The sequence below is a fragment of the Perna viridis genome, chromosome 1 (assembly GCF_037379345.1).
Source record: "Perna viridis isolate PV_CMFRI_1.1 ecotype Kerala chromosome 1, ASM3737934v1, whole genome shotgun sequence".
NCBI lineage: Eukaryota > Metazoa > Mollusca > Bivalvia > Mytilida > Mytilidae > Perna > Perna viridis.
This window is the reverse complement of record NC_142445.1, coordinates 40,953,216-40,972,843: the sequence shown is the minus strand read 5'-3', so window position 1 is coordinate 40,972,843 and position 19,628 is coordinate 40,953,216. Positions and strand designations below refer to the sequence as shown.

The 19,628-nt window shown below is 32.1% G+C and overlaps 1 protein-coding gene across 3 annotated transcripts; it reads left to right on the top strand.

The window, feature by feature from the left end:
* Positions 1 to 5,661: 5,661 nt before the first annotated feature.
* On the top strand, positions 5,662 to 19,097 carry LOC148628777 (uncharacterized). 3 transcript variants are annotated; one of them, XM_088594230.1, is made up of 12 exons: positions 5,662 to 6,790; positions 7,195 to 7,271; positions 7,929 to 8,045; positions 8,481 to 8,741; positions 8,992 to 9,024; positions 9,564 to 9,645; positions 16,570 to 16,609; positions 17,228 to 17,285; positions 17,619 to 17,648; positions 18,044 to 18,082; positions 18,341 to 18,428; positions 18,882 to 19,097. In XM_088594230.1, exons 3-12 carry the CDS (start codon positions 7,932 to 7,934, stop codon positions 18,965 to 18,967), a joined length of 831 nt encoding a protein of 276 aa, XP_088450356.1. In that variant the 5' UTR covers positions 5,662 to 6,790; positions 7,195 to 7,271; positions 7,929 to 7,931; the 3' UTR covers positions 18,968 to 19,097. The 3 variants fall into 3 exon arrangements, with proteins under 3 accessions (XP_088450356.1, XP_088450376.1, XP_088450367.1); XM_088594250.1 differs by having other exon boundaries at positions 5,663 to 6,790; positions 8,556 to 8,741; XM_088594241.1 differs by lacking the exon at positions 5,662 to 6,790 and adding an exon at positions 6,880 to 7,091.
* Positions 19,098 to 19,628: the final 531 nt, after the last annotated feature.

Sequence of the window (19,628 nt, the reverse complement as noted above, 5' to 3'; positions counted from 1 at the left end):
GAGAGGATTCTCCTAACTCATGAAAATGATACAATATATTTTTTTTATAATTTCATGAAAACGCAATGTTTTTGTGCAATCAAGCATTAGATATCGTCTTTAAATTTATTGCAGTTGAGTTTAACGAATGTGTAATAATAGAATACTGACGGTTTTAAACTCGCAGTTTACTGGGAAGATTATTCCATAAAGTGGCAGCTGCCTTGTCGAACCTACGATCACCGTACGATTTCGTTTTCACTCTTGACGTTTCACGTGTCACAGAGTTCTGGGAGCGTAGTGATCTTGATGGGCAATATAGAGTCAGAAGCTTTTGGAGATATGCTGGAGCTATACCATGCAGTGCTATAAAGCATAAAAGCATAAGATAAGTTCGTATTTTCATTGGAATTCAACAGATAACCAGTGTAGGTCAGTTAAACCAAGTGCTATATGGTCATATTTCCTGCGCCGTGACATCAATCTGGTGGTAGCATTTTGAACTCTTTAAAGCTTGTCGTATTGTGCATGTAATAATTATGGGTTAATAATTGTTACCTTTTTACTGTATGCCATTCTTAGCTAGATATTAAACATAAACTCATGTTGCTAATGCAATGCTAAACCTTATATCAGAATTAATATACTTTACATATCAGTAAATTTTGGAACACAACGGCATGATATAAACATCCTGCATTTTTTTTTCAGGATTAGGGCGAAATAAATCTTCACATTGTGCTCTTTTAGTCAAAACATCTGTTTGTTTGTTGGGGTTTAACGTCCGAGCAGCAATATTTCAGCTATATTCAGACAATGAACATGAAATGGATGATAAAATGAACATGAAATGAAAAAAAAAGGATGGGTCACAAGGATAATAGGGTTGATTGCCACTGGAAAAAGAGGGGATGGGTAAGGTCGGGCAATTTAGTCTCCTGTGGCGGAGCGCAAAGGTTCCTACTCCTTTCGAATACCACAACAGGGTTCTTTAACGTGCGAGGAACGTGGCATCTTTCCCAACACGGTGCACCACTATGGTTTGCGGTCAGGTTTTCCGTATTATAGCCTGACAACCCCAGCATGTAACACGCCAGGGGTATCCCATTCCACCACCTGGGGCACACATCCCAGTTGCTCTGTGGGCAGAGCGCCTAGCCCCCGGCTAGGTTTCTGAGCACTATTTAGTCGCCTTATACGACAAGCTTAGCGCTGCTGCAGGCCTATGTTTTTAACACCCGGACCTGCACGGGGCTTTAGTCAAAACATAGTTTCGCAGGGGTTTGTATCTGTTACAATATGATTTTATTGATCTATTTTATCACTGGTATTTTTAACACAGTAATTTTATGTTTCGGAGTTTTATTTTATTTAAATGGAAATATTTGTTTTTATTGTTTTTAATTCTTCTTATTTCATTGAAATGATCAAAATATCTATTTTCTAGATATTTTTACTTTTGCTATAATCTTTAGATTCAGTAATACATTCTTATCTTGGTTGAGCTTTAACAGATTGCTAGTCATCCATGAGCTGATGTCCGCAACATAAGCTTCAAGTCGTGTAGATATTTCGAACCAGTTGTTAATTGGTTCAATTACTAAATATATCTGCGAATCATTAGCGTAACAATGATAAAGTATGTCATGTCGTCTGAAAATTTCTATTTTTATACTATTTAAATAATGTTTTAATACTTAATTATCCTTTAATTACATAGTTTGTAATTTTTTTTTTTTTTTTTTTTTTTTTTTTTTTCGTCTTTTCTTTTGTGGTTTTACACATTTCTATATCTAAGATACATAATTACTGTTCTGAAAAAATATTTCTCCTTTCATTTTCTTTTGTATAATTTTAGGTGTTGATTACTACATACTTTGTATTATGTATCATTTATATGCTGTAAAGCGCTTAGAATAAATGCAGTTTAGATTGGCGCTATACAAATATTGTAAATAATAATATTTTAAAAAATCAGAACAAACAAAAATGATTCTTTCATATTAATGTTGTCATCACTAAGCCAATAGCTTAGACGAATGATTTATTAAGTATGCCTTACAAGAAAACTCGAATAATAAACAAGAAAAGTCTGATACATTGATAATAATGCATTACAAAACATGATCAGGGAATTTATCCTACTTATTTCTCCATTACATTCCTAACGATTATCAATCAACATCATAATTCGTTGACTTGAATTTGATATTTTTTCTGGTTCAAAAGGAAGTGTGATCAAGAGAACCAAGATTCCAGCAGAAAACAAAAGAATGTATACCAGGGACAAAAGCAGACATCAGTAACAGACACAAACAACGAAGGACATGCAATAACCAAAATAATACTTAACCCTTAACGAAATGTTTTATTACATATACTGCAACGACTAATGTATGTTTAGCCTTGGTTATAGAATTTTATCAGTCAAAAATCGAAAAAACGATCTTATAAAATTGTGTTTGCCATTGTTCAAATTGATATCATACCTGATATATTTGTGGAAAGCGAATGCTTTATTGATTATACCTATCTGATCAGTATCACATTTTTTATTCATCAAATCAAAAAAAGAATTAAAGCAGTTTGGAATGCAATAAGTGCAAGATTTTTATTCCAACAAAAAAAACTTAATTAAATACAAATGCCCATTTACATTTATATTGGGAACGGCAGAAGATTTGAAATTCTTTCAATCAAACTTGTGAAGGATCGTTGTCTGATACGTAGTTATCTAAAGTAGAGGCATATACATCCCCGGGTTGTATCAACCCTAGTATTATGAATCGTTTGTTGTATCTCTTATACGTTACCAGTAATGGTAATGCGACAGTAAACGACGCCCCTGTGATTCATAAATACCTCAATAAATCTGCTTGTAACGACACCGAGTCATCGATCTCAAGTTTTTTTTTCTCCGTGGTTATTGAGTAAAGTGAGAATTTTCCTACTAAACAATGGACTCCTACAAAGCCCGCAATGTAGCAATTGGTTGAATATTTCAGTTTATTTATACACCTGTCATCTCCAGTAGCCTTGATAGAGAATAATATTAATTTTCTAAGATATCTTTATCTTATATGACAGAAGTAGCTAATATTTTGACAAACATTTCTCTTCAATTACTTCTTCACATATCAAAACCCTATGCAGTTTGATGATTAAACTGTTTAATGACATTCCTTTCGTTATTGATTATTTCAACATTTCTTTCTGTATCTATTAGAAGGTGTAACATATCTATGACATAATATCTTGTTGTCAGAAAACAAGGACAAAAAGCAAATTATGTGTAAACAAAACACGTCAATATTTTATAAATTTTGTTTAACTAGGTCAACATAGTACATTATAGTAAATTTTGTTATTAATTTCTATGTCCAAATAAGGACTAAACGTCATTTGTCTGTTAGATATTTCCAACCAATCAAATTGTGTTGTAATCCGATATACGCACCAAAAAGTATATGTTACATTTTGAAACTTTATGTGTTTAATAAAATGTTATTGTTTTTGTGTTTATTTGGAAAAAATCATTACCAAAATGTGATTCTGTATTTTACATCGGTTAACAACTGTCTCTACAATATATATATATAAAATAAGAAAGAAATTAATGAATTTGTAAAGTTCGCTCAACGACGATTATTCACGTATTGACGATATAGGCAGGTATGCAGATGAAAGGGCATTAAATCGAAACGGGTGACTAAATCAGTTTCATGTTAAGATATGTTATACATTGGCACACTGGGTACTCACATGCAAAAGGAAAAGGCATAAAAACATGTAAAAGAACTTCAATTACACACTTGAAAATAAGGGCGACACCACTTTTTTCGCCTAATTCAAAGTTTCGCCTAAAGTCATATATTTTGAGTAAAATTTTTCTCCCAAAACGGCAAAGGCGCAAATATATATATATATATATATATATATATATATATATATATATATATATATATATATATATTTATATATATATATATATTATTTTTTTTAAATACCTTTCCACTGTGACATCTTCTGTCTATGGTTTCATCACCCAGTATGCCTAAAAATACAGAGGCTGTAATCACAAAAAAAAAAAATCCCGTTGTAAAGACTTTTCATTGGCTAATCAATCAAATTTCTCCATCGAAACCAGGTAACGTCGCATGCCGACAAAGGAATCGTTCACGAGCCGACTAATTAGATGCTGTTTATTTCCAAGGTGTGAAAAGGGGGTAAACAATTAACAGCAAGCCATAAAGTTGTGTAGACGCTTTCCCGTTATTTCCTTTTTTATGATATCTTCCTGTCATAAATCATTACTTCAAAAACAAAAGAAATGTCGAAAATACTCGAAAGAGTGCAGGTGTCACCGGGCGGTGTCATCAATGGGCGAAACACTTTTTTTTTCATAAAAATAGATATTTCAGTAAACACATCAATATATTATTTATTTATTTATTTATTTATTTTCATTATTTATTTTTTTTTCTTGAGTATTATACCATTTGTGTGTGTGCCAGACCCGAAAGTCGTAAGAATAAGGTATTTTAGTAAATAATTCAAATATTATAATTACAATAATAGAAATTTATATTACTATTATTATTCTTTTTCATTTTTTTATCAGTCTTTATCAATTACTCAGCATTTATATGACGACTATATTCGCTACACTGATCCATCGGATCAATTGATACAGGGAAAGTAATGTAAGCATAGAAGGGTCTGAAAATTCCCAACGATGTTAGTGGCAGATCAGGAGGCGGAAGGCCGGGGAGGGACAAGATTATGATGATAATTGAAATTTATTTCCAAAGAAGACTTTTAACAAAGCAAGGATAAATAACTCTGTGGTATATCAATTACAGTAAATATATTTTAGGAACACAAAATAAACATGTCAATGGTATTCACCGTATATTTTTCATTTTTACAATCGCTTTAGATTAACCTGTTTAAATTAGTTTAATATTTAAATATTAACAACTTTCAAAAATGCAATAGAGGTTAACGTTATCGCACAGTCTGTGGATCGTTTCCAAGACATATATACGGTCACATAAATATTCCTAAAGGGCAAATGTAAATGAGGTTTCATATGAGAAAAGCGTACCATTTTATTTTTGAATGTCCACTATATACAAACTAAAGAGCCATGGCATTTATGATAACAATAACTCGATAACTAATGTAACGAACATTTGAACATATTTGAACTACATGCAGCCAGTAAACAGTTGCATGACAAAAGCATTCCGAAACCTAATTGGCACTTATTGTCGAAATATAGTGGTCAAGCCTTTTGAACAGTTATCGATTTGAATAGTAATTAATGACCCATCCCTTTTCACTCAAATTCAATAAGTACGTAATTTTCTATGAAACGAAATAGAGATGGGGGAAATCTCTGAATTTATTGAATTTTAGGAAAATGGATTTTTTTGTATCAAAAAATTAATATCTGATAATAGTTCAACATTTTTCAAAGCTATATTGGTCACGTGTTTGATATCATTCAATGCTTGTTATCAAGCCTCTTTTTGATTGGTGAACTATTGTGATTGGGCGGGGCTAACACTGTCAATCTATTCTTTTCACACGATCGTGTCATATCCAGAACGACTGCTGAGCGTGATCATCGCAATAAAATCTACTGGCAAAATGAACAATAGTAGTTCAACTGTTCCAAAGTGGTGGTTCTTTGTTAAAGATCAAAAGTTGTACCTCAAGACGTCAAAGGACTCTGATGCAGCAATAGTTGGTACTGTAGAGATCGGTGAGATTGAGGCTCATGTCAAAGTCCTCACAGAAAAGAGAGAAGTAAGTTTATTTTTATTCATATGGCCTTTTAAAACTATTTGAAAGTCTAGGATATAACTGAAACTTGTCATATAGAAACTTAGAATCTAAAGCAGGCAAATTTCATTATGATATATATCAGTAAACTAAATGTATATGCAATATATCTATCTGTTTGTCCTGTCATAGTGATATCCATTTGTATCATGTCGGTCAAAAGCTCAATAGAACTTATGTTTGTTACAATGTATTTCATGCTGTCTCTTATTTTTTTTATTTATTAATATCTGCTTGGGGTACCAGAGTGGCTTAAAATCTTGAATTTCATCTGCCTAGAATACCTAAATGACCTGAAACTTGTATTTTATGCTTATAAGAAGCTATTCTTTATAAAACTAAGTTATTTTTATCCTTTTTTCATTTTTTTACCATTGTAATGACCACATCTATAGTTAAAAAGCAGTTGGTGGTATGGTTTTCTCTTTTACTTGACAATTATCTCCCCTTGAAAGAGGCATTTTGCGACTTCTTTCTCAGAAGTTCATGCACACCCCTATTTTTTGGTAGAAAATTAAATTTCCACATGTTCTTAGTAGTGCTACATAAGTGAAAGTTTTATTCAAATGAATGTTGAATCAATTGTTAGTTTTTTTAAAAAGCTTTCAATTATGCACTTTACTACATCAGTGTATGGGAAAGTCTGTGCAACACTGAAACCTTCTGCAAGTCTCACTAACCACTTGTAATGTTTCCATTACTCTACATGTTAAAAAGCAATTTTCAAAGTTCAACTGTGAATTTCCAGAACAAATGACACCTTAAAGTTTCATACCATTGCGAAGCTTAAAAAAAAAGGCTTTCAAAATTGTTTTCCAGGTATGTTTGCCCATTGTTGCCTACCAAGCTATTGACAAGAGATTTCTGCAACTTGAAGGTGTTACTTCCAGAAGAAGATTTTGTAATCTCTTTAAGAAGCTACAGACTAAGTATTCACCAATCATAGAGCTGTATGAATCAGGTAAATCAAATTGACTTAAAGATAAAAGAAAGAAATAAGATATGAAAAGATAGCATGCAATTTTAAATAATACATTTATGTTACATACATGCACAGGGGCTTAAGTACACAAGTTACATTCAGAAAACTGCTTTTTAGTGTATGGCCATGAAAAGTTAAATGTAAAAAAAAATTGATGTAATCTTTGGCAATTATAAGTATCTAACTCATAAACTTAAGCCCCTGTGCATGGCTTTGACAGTTTTAATTGCTCGTCTTAAAACGTACTTCACACACATATAATATAACAGAATGATGCATGGTAATATAAAGCAGATAACAGGAATAATTGCTGACATATATATTTGTATATAATGAGCATTTGTATCAATACAGTATATATATGTATATGATTTTTATTTCAGATGAAGACATGATGGAAGTCATTGAAGTAGAAAGAAGAAAGTCAGCCAAAGGAAGAACCTTCAAAGAATAAATACAGGTACTATAATTTATGTTAATTTTATAACAACAGGGGTACAATTCATCTTGTTTGTAAGTGAAACGTATTACAGAACTTGTGGGACAATATTTTCTTACAAAATTGATTAAAAAAACAACTTTTTGTGCACTTTAAATCAGTACTTTTTATTTATACCAGTGCATTTTTTAATTTTTAAATCCATGATTAAGCCATTCATTACCATTTTGTCAAAAGAGAATCCATTCTGCTAAATTGGTGATAGAAAGGATTGAAGACTCTGGGGAAAGACCATAGAAAAACAAGATTTTTTTAGGGTGATTTGTAATTATAGTGTTTGTATGCATCATATATATAAATTAAAAAATGAATTACAGTTAACTGTGGATACTTGTCAAGAACGTTTTTATTGTAGACTACAGTATCCTTGAACTTGTGGAGTAAACATATTTACAATGACTTAAAGTAGTTTTATGGAACTGAAGTAGGTTAAGAAAATAATGTAATGCCAACATTGGCAGAGGCACACAAAAACTTGAATCTGTCAATAAGTTTACCTTCTCTGTATGAAGGTGAACCCCTTCTGATGGAAACCAGTATCGAACTTTGGTCCAGCCAACACTTAAAGGATTGAACATATTTTTTGAACGTTTTTATATTTATTTATTTTAATTATAGTTGATGAGGGACCTCCACCCAGATGCAAGAGATCCAGAGAAGCTGCTTGACTTCCTTGATTCCTCTCAGAAGAATTGGCGAAAAGACTGCTCAGACCTGTTTGGGTTTAGTGATTTAGTAAGTTCATAAGTTATGTATTGTTAAATGAAAAGAAAAAAATGATTTATTATGAACAATATTTTATTTAAAAATACAAATCAAAAGTCTGGAATGAAAGGCATCCTTCAGCTCTACAATCCATTTTAGTGCATTTTATTTTTTCATTATAGTTTATTTATATACATGAACTGCATCCTTTGCATTTTAAATGTAGGTAAGCAATTTTATACACAGACAAAAGTTTACAGTTATTGTCAGAGAAAATAATGAAGAAAAATGATATCTGAATATATATTACACAAAAAGTATATGTAGTAGAATTACATGTAACTCTTAACTTGTTCAAAGAGGAAATCTTCTAACGAGCAGTTACTTAATATGGGTATAATAGTCTCCATTTTTGGCTATCTTTTATTATTGTTTACACTCTATAGAGAAATCTCCTTTTTGTAGGCGACTTTTGGTGGTAATTTTAGAGAGCAGATTTACTGTTCCTGTCTTCCAGCATGCTGCTGGGAAGAGCTTCAGTTAGTCTTCCGGGCCAAAGATAACAGCACCTTGCTTGCAAATAATGTTTTCAAGGAGGTGAAAGCTGGGCTCTTCAGACATTTTGTTGGTGTACGGGATGAGCCCAGAATACACAGACTCCTAAGCCAGCTCAGTTGTGGGCTTGTTTCAGTAGAGGATTTCCGCCAGAATGCAAAGAAACTAAAGGTATGATCTTATTATATAAATACTTACTTGGTGGTAAATATCTTTTAAAAATACTGTGCTTTTTCCGATTGCAAATTTTTTCCTTTATTTTTGATAAATTATACTGGAAATACCTAATAAAATGTATTTCTTTGTGACTGTATGATATTTAAAAGACATGTAAGGGATTACCGAAACTAAAAACTATTTGATGGTCCAATGACTAGTATAGTTCTTCAGTATGTATAATATTTTTTTATATATATTTTAGGAACAAAAGACCAGTTCAATGGAACATCTTGCAGTAAGTAATTATAGTGCTTATAGTCAATTAAAGTATATTTATAATTTGTTCTATGCTAATATTAACTTCAAATGGGACTGTTTCATAATAAATAATTGCTAGCTGGATGGAAAAAATCTTATCATAATTTAGCAATCTATCATGGGTAGTTGGGTAGCCAGGTGACAGCCAAGACTTGTCTATGTGATAACTAACAGACTTTAACAAGATATTTTCAATTTCATATTGAAATTTTGATATATAAGAGAAGTTTGATTTCATTTCCATAATATTTATTATCATTTATGAGTCATGAAGTATTTTTAGTGAAAAATTGGACTTTTGGAAGGATCTGGTTTGCTGTAAAGTTGAAAGCCTCTCATTTATGTATGCATGGATGTTTACATGTAAACTGTTAGACCTACCCATTGTCTTTCCATTTTTACATAAAATATTGATATGTATTACTCAGTTAGTCAATGGTATATTGATATATTGGTGTACTTGAATTATAGCTTGTTTAATGAAGTGATGCTTATTATTTCTTTTACATTTTGTAGGAAGAAAATTCTAGACTGAAAACAGAAAATAACAGGTTAAGAAGAGAAGTGAATGAGCTGAAGAGAAAGCTGAAAGAAATGGTTAGTGTGTGAATTTATGTTTGTATTATTTAAGGTTTTTGTCGTTTTAAGATTTTTTAGGGGGATGAGGAAATGAAAAAGGTTTTTATAATATTTAATGATATTTATTTAATTTCACTAGGTAGGGACATTCAACATTTTACTACATTTTAAGCTGACAAAAATAAGATTAGCTTTTTACATCCTTTATGTATGAAGATCATTTGAATATATGTACTGGAATCTTTATGAATTTTTCTGTGTTTTTTTTACACCTTTATAATTTTTCTATACATGGGAGCACACATTTTCTTGAATTCAACAAGAACAATTCAAATGGTATAAAATAGTCGTTAATATACATGTATTTTTAATTTAGAAAAATATTATATGGGATTTTAGATTGACAATGGCTGCCGTCAACAGGACATGGTAGGTTGAAAAATATCCGTCGGAATTTTCGGGATTTAAGCTGGAAAACATGAATGCTACATAAAGAAACTTTCTGTAACATTAATACTAATGTAGATGTACATTACAATTGATATTCAGCTGATTTAGTGATTGTTTGATACACTAACTTTTTGAAGTGAACTCGATAGTGAGCTCGGACTCACAAACAACAACAACAATAACAAAAACATAAACAAACAAACATGGACGCCCCCATACATGATCCGCCTTTCATTACACAGTCACAGCCCAACCCAACTTCGACTACTGGTTTCGATTCTCTAGATTCTACTGACCCTACAAATAACAAACGGCCTAGTCCAGAAAGTCACGAAGGTTTGCCTGCAACAGAAAAGCAGACACAGCGACAAATCCGGAGACGCAACTCCTTTGGTGATATGACAGAGCTGAAACCACTTACAAAGAAGCAATTAGCCGCTCAGAAAAACCTCGCTGACAAAGTCCTAGAGATATTATCTAGTCCCGAGGTGCTTGACTCTGTCATCCCTGTGTTAGCCAGTAAAATCGGCCAGTCATTATCAACCATGATTGAGCAACAAGTAAATGAACGGGTACAAGCAGAAACAAAATCACTGCGAGAAGAACTAGCGAAACAAAGCGCTGATATTAAACACAATGAGACTAAAATTTGCAAGCAGTTTATAGAAATCTCCCATCTTGAAAGGGTGACAAGGGAGAGTATTACTGCTGTCAAGGAGCGCGAAAGGGACATTGATGCTTTGTATCAGAAAATAGCTGACTTGGAATATAGATTGGAAAACCAAGAACAGTATTCCCGTAGAACAAGCCTCCGATTTCACAATGTACCCGTGCCCATTGGTGATGACGGAAAAATCGCACATCCAGTAAATACCGACCAACTCATATTAGATATATGCAACCAGAAAATGAAGCTGAACATCCAACTTCAGGACATAGGTCGGACACACGTCATCGGTAAAGTGCGCAATGGTAAATCGCAGGTGATTGTCAGATTCATATCCTATAGGACTAGGCATCTGGTGTACTCCAATAAAAAAGACTGAAAAATGACTCTAACGGTACATTCATTTCTGAAAATTTGACGCAGTTCAGAACAAGTCTAGTCAAGAGGATTGCCAAGCTTAAAGATGACAATCAGATAGAGGCCTACTGACCTTCGATGGCAGAATATTTGTCAAGCGTACAGAAGATAGTACAAAGCTTATTATAAACTGTCATGACGATATCTCCAACCTAGAGCGAAGGATCCGGGAGCAACCACCGTCATAAAGTGTCTGGAATGATGACCAGAATAGCAATGATGGTGTAGAATAACTTAGTTATTATAAACAATAAATTTGTAGAAACTTAATAAACTTTTGCCAAATTAACAATTCATAACTGTCAACCAAATACTTTCTTTGTCTGTGTACTCTTTATGTTATAATATTAGAACTGTGTATTGGGTTCTAAAATATCCACGTCAAAGTGAAACACGTGATCTTTCATTGTTATTGTTACCTGGTTATTGATACTCACCTGTTCCACCATAGGGTTTTTCCTGTTGCTAAATTTAGAATAGACCACTTACCTTGACTAGAAAATTTCACATGTGTGATTAAAAGATGTTCATTTTCTCATTGTTTTTCCTCGACAACTTCATAAATTCTCTGGACTTTATGATTAATTATAAAAACGATTTCAAGAGTTAAATCTTTTCCGGCGAATCAAAAAGTAGTTGATTTCGTTTTGGAATAATTTCATTAACCAGGTTTTATAATCTTAATACCAATATCTTGCTTGTAGACACTGTTAAAAAAACAGTAGTTATTTAATATATTGTATATAATAAGTACCAAGTGTATATCATTCATTTCTGCTATTTAAAATCAAAACAAATGCTGCTTGATGTGTATGAATGAAATATAATGTCATTTGAATTCAAAATATCATGGTATTGCATTCAAAATTACTCATGATACCCGAATAATTCATTTTGTTTGTGTTTTGTAGTTACTGTAGTCCGTGTTCAGAATTATTCTAAAATATATTTTATATTGTAGTTTATGTATTTTCTATCGTAATGTATTTTGTACTTTGTTTTGATTTTGGATTGCTGCTAGGCCTGAAGAACTGTAACACATGTCCTAAACCTCTGCTGTTGCAGTTCTGCGGATCTGTCAATCCTGACAAAACCATCCAATGGGTACGATGTGCATTGTGATGGATATATCTCTGCAATTATTTAGAATGATGTTTTATATCTAAATTTACTAAATACAAGTACATGTAGTTATACAAATTTTCAGCTTTTATGATTTACCATATTTTAATGCATTTCTGTGTTCGTGAAAATCTCTCAAAATGATCCCTAAATTCCCCAATGAAATGATATTTGTCTTTTACCTGTATATGTCTCCATATCTTGTGTTTTATATTGTTTCTCTTCGTACATTTTTATATCTGTTTATCTTTTCTCTTGGTGATGATGATTTGATACGGGTTACACTTTATAACCATGGCTGTACTGTGGTAACTTACCTTATATCTGTCCCTGTATTAGATGATGGGTAGTGACCTTAGTACTTACAGGGCAGCCATTGGTATATTCAACAACAGAAGATTTGTCAAATCTGGGCCACTAAAACCGTCAAAATCCACCTTCTTTGAATTGTTGTGTATTAATCTAAAATGTACATTTCTCGTCGTCAATCTGTCCATCCTGCAGTCAGTTAATCCTAATATTGACATTGTTTCTCTGCTTTTTGTACTCCATTTTATTTTGATCATCGGTAACATAGAGTGAACCCTGGTCCAGGATCATCTACTAGGTCATCGGTCACCGACAACTCACTATCGATATGTAACATCAATATCCGAAGTATCAGAAACAAACTTAATTTCTTAAACTTGTTTTGTGAAGATTTTGATATTATTGCCATCACAGAAACACACTTAGATCCAAACATTAAGGACGAAGAAATCCATATAGAATCATTTTCTAAATCCATTCATCGAAAAGATAGAAATGCGTTCGGTGGCGGTATCTTGATATTAACCAAGGAAAATATCCATGTAAAACGAATGAATATGTTGGAAAATGATGTTGATGAAACTATCTGGGTCGAAATTAGTGCAAAGGGTCAAAAATTTCTATTATGTAATGTTTATCGTCCACCAGGTACAGATTCGGAATTTTACACGCGCTTGAACCACTCGATAGGTACAAGTTACCTATACAGTCACGATTTAGTGATCTGTGGAGATTTGAATACGGATTTACTTGTCAGAGAAAATAATAGACTTCTCGACACAATGAATCTGTTTAATCTCACTAATGTGATCAAGAAAGCAACAAGAGTAACTGACCAACGTAGATCTTTATTAGACCCTATACTTATTAGTGATACATTGTCGTACAGCTTTTCTGATGTTTTTGATGTTCCGAGATCAATATCGGACCACGATGCAGCTGTAGTATACCTACTGTGCCCACATAAAGAATCCGTAGCCTTTAAAAGACATATTTGGTTGTATGATAAAACGAATAAAGAAAAGTTTTCAGCTGATTTACAGGCTCTGGATTGGAATGCCCTCCTTCCCGACGGTACAGATGTAGATCAAATGACTGATATATTTACAGAAACATTTCTGGCCGTCGCGGGGAGGTCCATTCCAACTAGGGAAGTTACCATCAGACGAAATGACAAATCGTGGTTTAATAACGAATTAAGAAGGGAAATAAGAAAACGTGACCGTTTACGGAAAAGGGCATTAAAATCAAAAACCGACGATGACATTCTTAAGTACAAGAGGCAGAGAAATAGAGTTAATAATCTTAAAAAATCAGCAAAAGAAAAATTCGAAAGATTTTTGGATAATTTCATTTTAGAAAATGTTAACAACCCCAAAGCGTACTGGAAAATAATGAAAATGTTGATAAAGTCAAACAAAGGTTCCAACTCTATACCCCCACTTCAGAATATTATAAACGATCAGGATTTAAATGATATAGCATATGCAGATGACGAGAAGTGTGCATTACTAAATAAATATTTCTGTTCAATCACTAAATTGGATGAAGAAAATCATCAAGTCCCGGAATTTCAAAACCGAACAAATCATAAATTATCGGACGTACATATAGAAGAGTCTGAAATTATTGATATTATTAAGGTTCTAAAACCAAATAAAGCATCTGGACCCGATGTTATCAGTCATAAAATGCTTCAGCTGTGTCCTGATAAAATCGCTCTCCCATTGCAGAAAATTTTTAATAAATCTATTCAGCAATGCAAATTTCCTACTAGTTGGAAATTGGCAAATGTGACTGCTCTCTTCAAGAAGGGTGATACATCTTTACCATCCAATTATAGACCCATATCATTAATAAGTTGTGTTGGAAAAGTAATGGAAAGAATAATTTTCAAATATGTGTACAACCATCTTCACAGCAACAATCTCATCTACAAATATCAATCTGGTTTTCTTCCAAAACATTCGACTGTCCACCAACTACTTGAAATTTATAGTAACATCCTAAATTCACTTGAGAAAAAAGACATTAACTGTTTTGTTTTTTGCGATTTTTCCAAAGCTTTTGATAAAGTCTGGCATAAAGGTCTTATGTGTAAGCTAGATTCGTATGGTATATCAGGAAATCTTGTTAACTGGTTTAAAAGTTATTTATTAGATAGACGTCAAAAGGTGATTCTAAACACATCATCCTCTAACAGCTGCTCTCTGTCGGCTGGAGTTCCTCAAGGCTCGGTCCTCGGTCCTCTCCTTTTTATAATATACATAAACGATATTGCAGGGAATTTGACATCTCTGTGCAGACTGTATGCAGATGACACTTCTTTCAGTTACTCTGACTCTGATAGAGAGCAGATATTTTCTGTTATCAGTCATGATTTGGTGGAACTGGACAAATGGTCAAACAAATGGCTTATGTCATTTAATCCGGACAAAACTGAGATTATGGTATTTTCAAACATCGAAAAGCCTGATTTTAATTTCTCCTTAAACGGTACAATCTTGGTGTTACATTTAGTAGCAATGCTAAATGGAACGATCACATTGAAAACGTTGTAACTAGTGTTAAAAAACACTTGAATATCTTGCGAAAGCTAAAATACCAACTTAACCGTAATACATTAGAGAAATTATACTTAGTTTACATTAGACCCATACTAGAATATGCTCCTGAAGTCTGGGATAATTGTGGGGTTTGTCTTTCGTCTAAATTAGAAAGACTTCAATTGGAAGCTGCTAGAATAGTGACAGGTTTACCTATCTTCACCAACTCAGAAAAACTCTACGGAGAAACTGGTTGGGAAAAATTAGAAGTGAGACGTAATAGGAGAAAGTTAAACATGATGTATAATATCGAACATAAAAATGCACCTGCATACCTATGCGATCTAATTCCACCTAAAATCCAGTCACTTACAAATTACCCACTTAGAAATGGAAATGACATTATGCAGCCTTTTTGTAGACTATCTGTGACAAGCGAGTCGTTTTTTCCTTCTACAATTAAAGAATGGAATAAACTCGATATCTGCATGAGAGAACTAGATTCAATTTCTAAGTTCAAGCCCGCTTTTAAAAGTAATACAAATATCTTGCAAGTTCCAAAGCATTTTTCTTTTGGTCCACGGAAACTAAATATTATTCTGACCCAGCTAAGACATTCTGTATCTTCCTTAAAGCATGACTTACACAGAATGAATATAGTGGATGCACCTTTTTGTAGATGCAGAAGAATGGAAGATGTTAATCACTTCTTTTTTCATTGTCCGTTATATGATGAAATAAGAGCACGCCTTTTAAACCACATTAACTGGATTCCTGATACTTTAACAATAGATGTTGAACTTCTTACACGTGGTAGTTTGGAATTAACATATGATCAAAACATAAGTTTATTGAAGCACGTTCTAGCCTTTATCAAAGATTCTGAGAGATTTTCTGTTGTCTAATAACTTGTAAGATATTACTTTGTGTACCCACTCTCCTACCACCATCATCACCATCATCATCACCACTACTTTTCTGTCAATTTTTTTTTTTTTTATTTCTTTTCTATTTCTTTCTCTTTATTTTCTATCTTTAAATTTAACTGATTATTATAAGTATACACAGTTGATGCATGCTCAATGTCATTTTGTTATTGTATATTATATTGTATTTAGGAGAGAACCTCGTAAGTGTGATTCACTTTTGTTCAATCCCTTTTGTTTATATGCAAATAAAATATGTTTAAACTAAAACTAGATTGACACACTTAGATTTGCACCTGTTTCTTCTATCATGTTTAATGTGTGGACAAACATTCAAATGGATGAACTGGATAAAAAGAGGAATAACAGGCCATTTAAGCTTAATACAAGTCAATGATATGGAGTCTCCTTATTTTTAATCATTATCAAAAGTTCATTCAAATGTTACAAAACATCACTGTACCAATGCCAAAACTTTTGTATATGTTTTTTTATATATATATAAGATGTGTTTGAGTTCCAAGACAACCCTGAGGAAGACATTAGGTAGGTTCTGAATAAATTATAGTATTATAATAAAAATGTAGCATTTTTTTTGTGATATAGCTGTGACATGATACGTGCAAGTCAGGTTTAAAGATATATTATACTGTCATTCATGAATGTGCTGGTCTACAGCACATGGTTAATTTGACTTTTGTCTATGAACCATAATGTAATGATTTAAAAAAAATTCAGAGCATATTGTCCAACAGAATATAATATGTCTAACTCAATCTGTGTATGTTCAATTTTAATATACAGTCACAATATATATATATATTACTCAATACTATCAGAGGTTGTCCTGTTCAGTTACATCTTGTGCTAATGTTAGCACTCTATATTTACTTTGGAGGAAGTATCATTTGATTAACGAAAGCTATATTTTTATATAGCCAAGTTGGCCGAGCGGTCTAGAGCGTTGGACTTAGTGCAGGCGGTGTTGCCATACATGTCAGATAAGAGGAGGGGTTCGAATCCCGCTGAGGGAGTGACCAAATTTCTAACCTCACATCGATTCTAGAATTGTGGTGTAGTTTAGACTTGATTTTATCTATATATATATATATATATATATATATATATATATATATATATATATAATGTTAACTTATTTTGTAGGCATCAGAGAATTCTTATTCCAAAAAGAAAAAGAACGCATGAGAACACAGAAAATCAGGTAATTTATTATTAGCTGCTATTAAAATATAAATGAAAATATTTGTTCTACAAACTTTAAATAAACTTCCCTGACCCATTTCTAAGGGCCTGTCTGATACCTGTTCTCGTTTGACTGTATGTCTATTATCAGCCTTGCATGTGATGCTCAGTATTATAGAGTTTCATTATTTGCAATTGAGACAGTTAAAAAATTCATCTTTCTAGTATCCAAATGAATGTATCGAATATTTTTTAAAGCATAAATTAGAATATGATGCATTATTTTTTGTTTTGTATTGTTATATTTTGTAATTATAATGACCCAAGTTAATTTGTTCTTGTTAATTTTCAGTTGCATGAAATATTAGAGCAGATAAGAGAGGTATGTAGATTTCAAGTATGAAAATTGAATATATTATCTAAATAGAGATGATTAAAATGACATTTAAAAAAAGCTACATAGCTGACTGTGCACATTTTTGACATTTAACTCAATTAGATTAGAAGTGCCTACATATATTTGGGTAAGGGTAATAAGAGCTTTCTTACTCCTGATGAACCCTTTGAGTGGGTTTGATGAAATTTAATGTGGAAGGTATACATCATGTGTGATGTGCATGATGCAAGTTCAGTTATTTCTACAATTACATTCTTTAAAAGGGAGATAATATAACCTGAATTGTTAAAAACAAAATTTCTTTTTTACTTCAATTCTGTAAAATGGTAAACATTTCATTGAGTCAAATGACTAACACTATAACCTATTCTTTTTTGAAGGATGACAGTGAAGATCATGCTGTAAATGATGAAAATGAGGTATATATAATACTTCTCTAGGCAGAATGTTATCGTTTATTTTAATTAAGAATGAAATAAAATTTTAATTCAAAATGATCCTCTAGTCACATCACTAAAAATATCCATTTGTAAATTTGCAAATGCTGGATATATTAATTTGACATAAAAATTGTTACCGTTTGACCAGTGTTATTCTCTTGTATGCAGCTTTGTACAAGTATTCTACTGTTAAACAAATTAAAGACTTTTAGTTCATTATATGTATTTTTTTTACAGGCACCTTTTGCTGTAGGTGACAGGGTAGAGGCCAAATGGAAGAATGGCATCTGGTATGAAGCCAGAATTATAAAAACCAATGAGAAAAGTAGATATCCTTTTACATATGTATTTATTTGAAACAACTATGAAATAAATCTCACCCAATTTTGTTTTAATAGATTATGACATTACTTTTTTTATTGTGTAAGTAAAAAAAGACTGCATTATATATATTCAAAATTTTTGCCAATTTGAAATCTTTCCAGTAATGTTGAGGCAGAATCCAAAATTGAAAAAAGTATGTTAAGCAGTGAGGTATTACAAATGATCCCAAAATGAGGAAAGTAAAATTTAAGATGGTGTTTTGCAAATAAATCCTAAAGACAAAAGAAATGCTTGAAGACATACATGTCTTTATGGTTTAAAGTGTATAGAATATTGTGATAGAACCTGATGATTAATAATAATGACTAATGATTTTTGCAGTGTGATATATTTATTTATGAAATGTATTTAAGAAAAACAGTCTATTAATGAAAGAAACTTTAAAAATTTTCAGGTGCAGGCATTAGATATACCTTGGATGGTGTTGAGTGTAGGGTAACATGTGGCCAGATGAGAAGACTGCCTTTAAGTGAATTATAAAAGACTGATTGTATTTATATAGATTTCTAATAATGAATGTAATTGTTAATTTATATATTGTATAGCACTGCTGTAATTTGGTCTGACTGTATTTTATATGGCACAATTAAGATAAAATGTCAGAAAATCATTGTTTTTTTTCTTTTTTGTGTTTTGCATTATAAAAAAATGTCAAAATTTTTATCACTTACATAGACTTGTAATTTATTATAAAAAAAACAACAACGAAAATATCATTGGTTACATTAAGACAGAATAAGATGACATCAAACAGAAAAAATATACATTGGAGAATTTTCACTTTACTTTCAACTTGGTTATACATTGCTCAACCACATTTAAAATCCCATGGGAGAAAAAAAATCCCATGGGACAGAAAATATCCCATGGGACAAAAAAAAATCCCATGGGAGCAAAATTTATCCCATGGGATTTTCTGAAATCCCGTGGGATAAAAAAAATCCCATGAATTTGAAATTGCAATAACTTTATTATTTAAAGACATATCAGCAAAAGATAAATATTTTATGAAATCCCATGTAAAGCCTGACACATTGGTTACCCACATGACCAAGTTGACTAAATAAAAAGCGGCGCAAGATTTGCAAATGAGTGTTTTGCAAATTTAAATTGCACAGTTGCTGTTGTCAAGAACCTAACC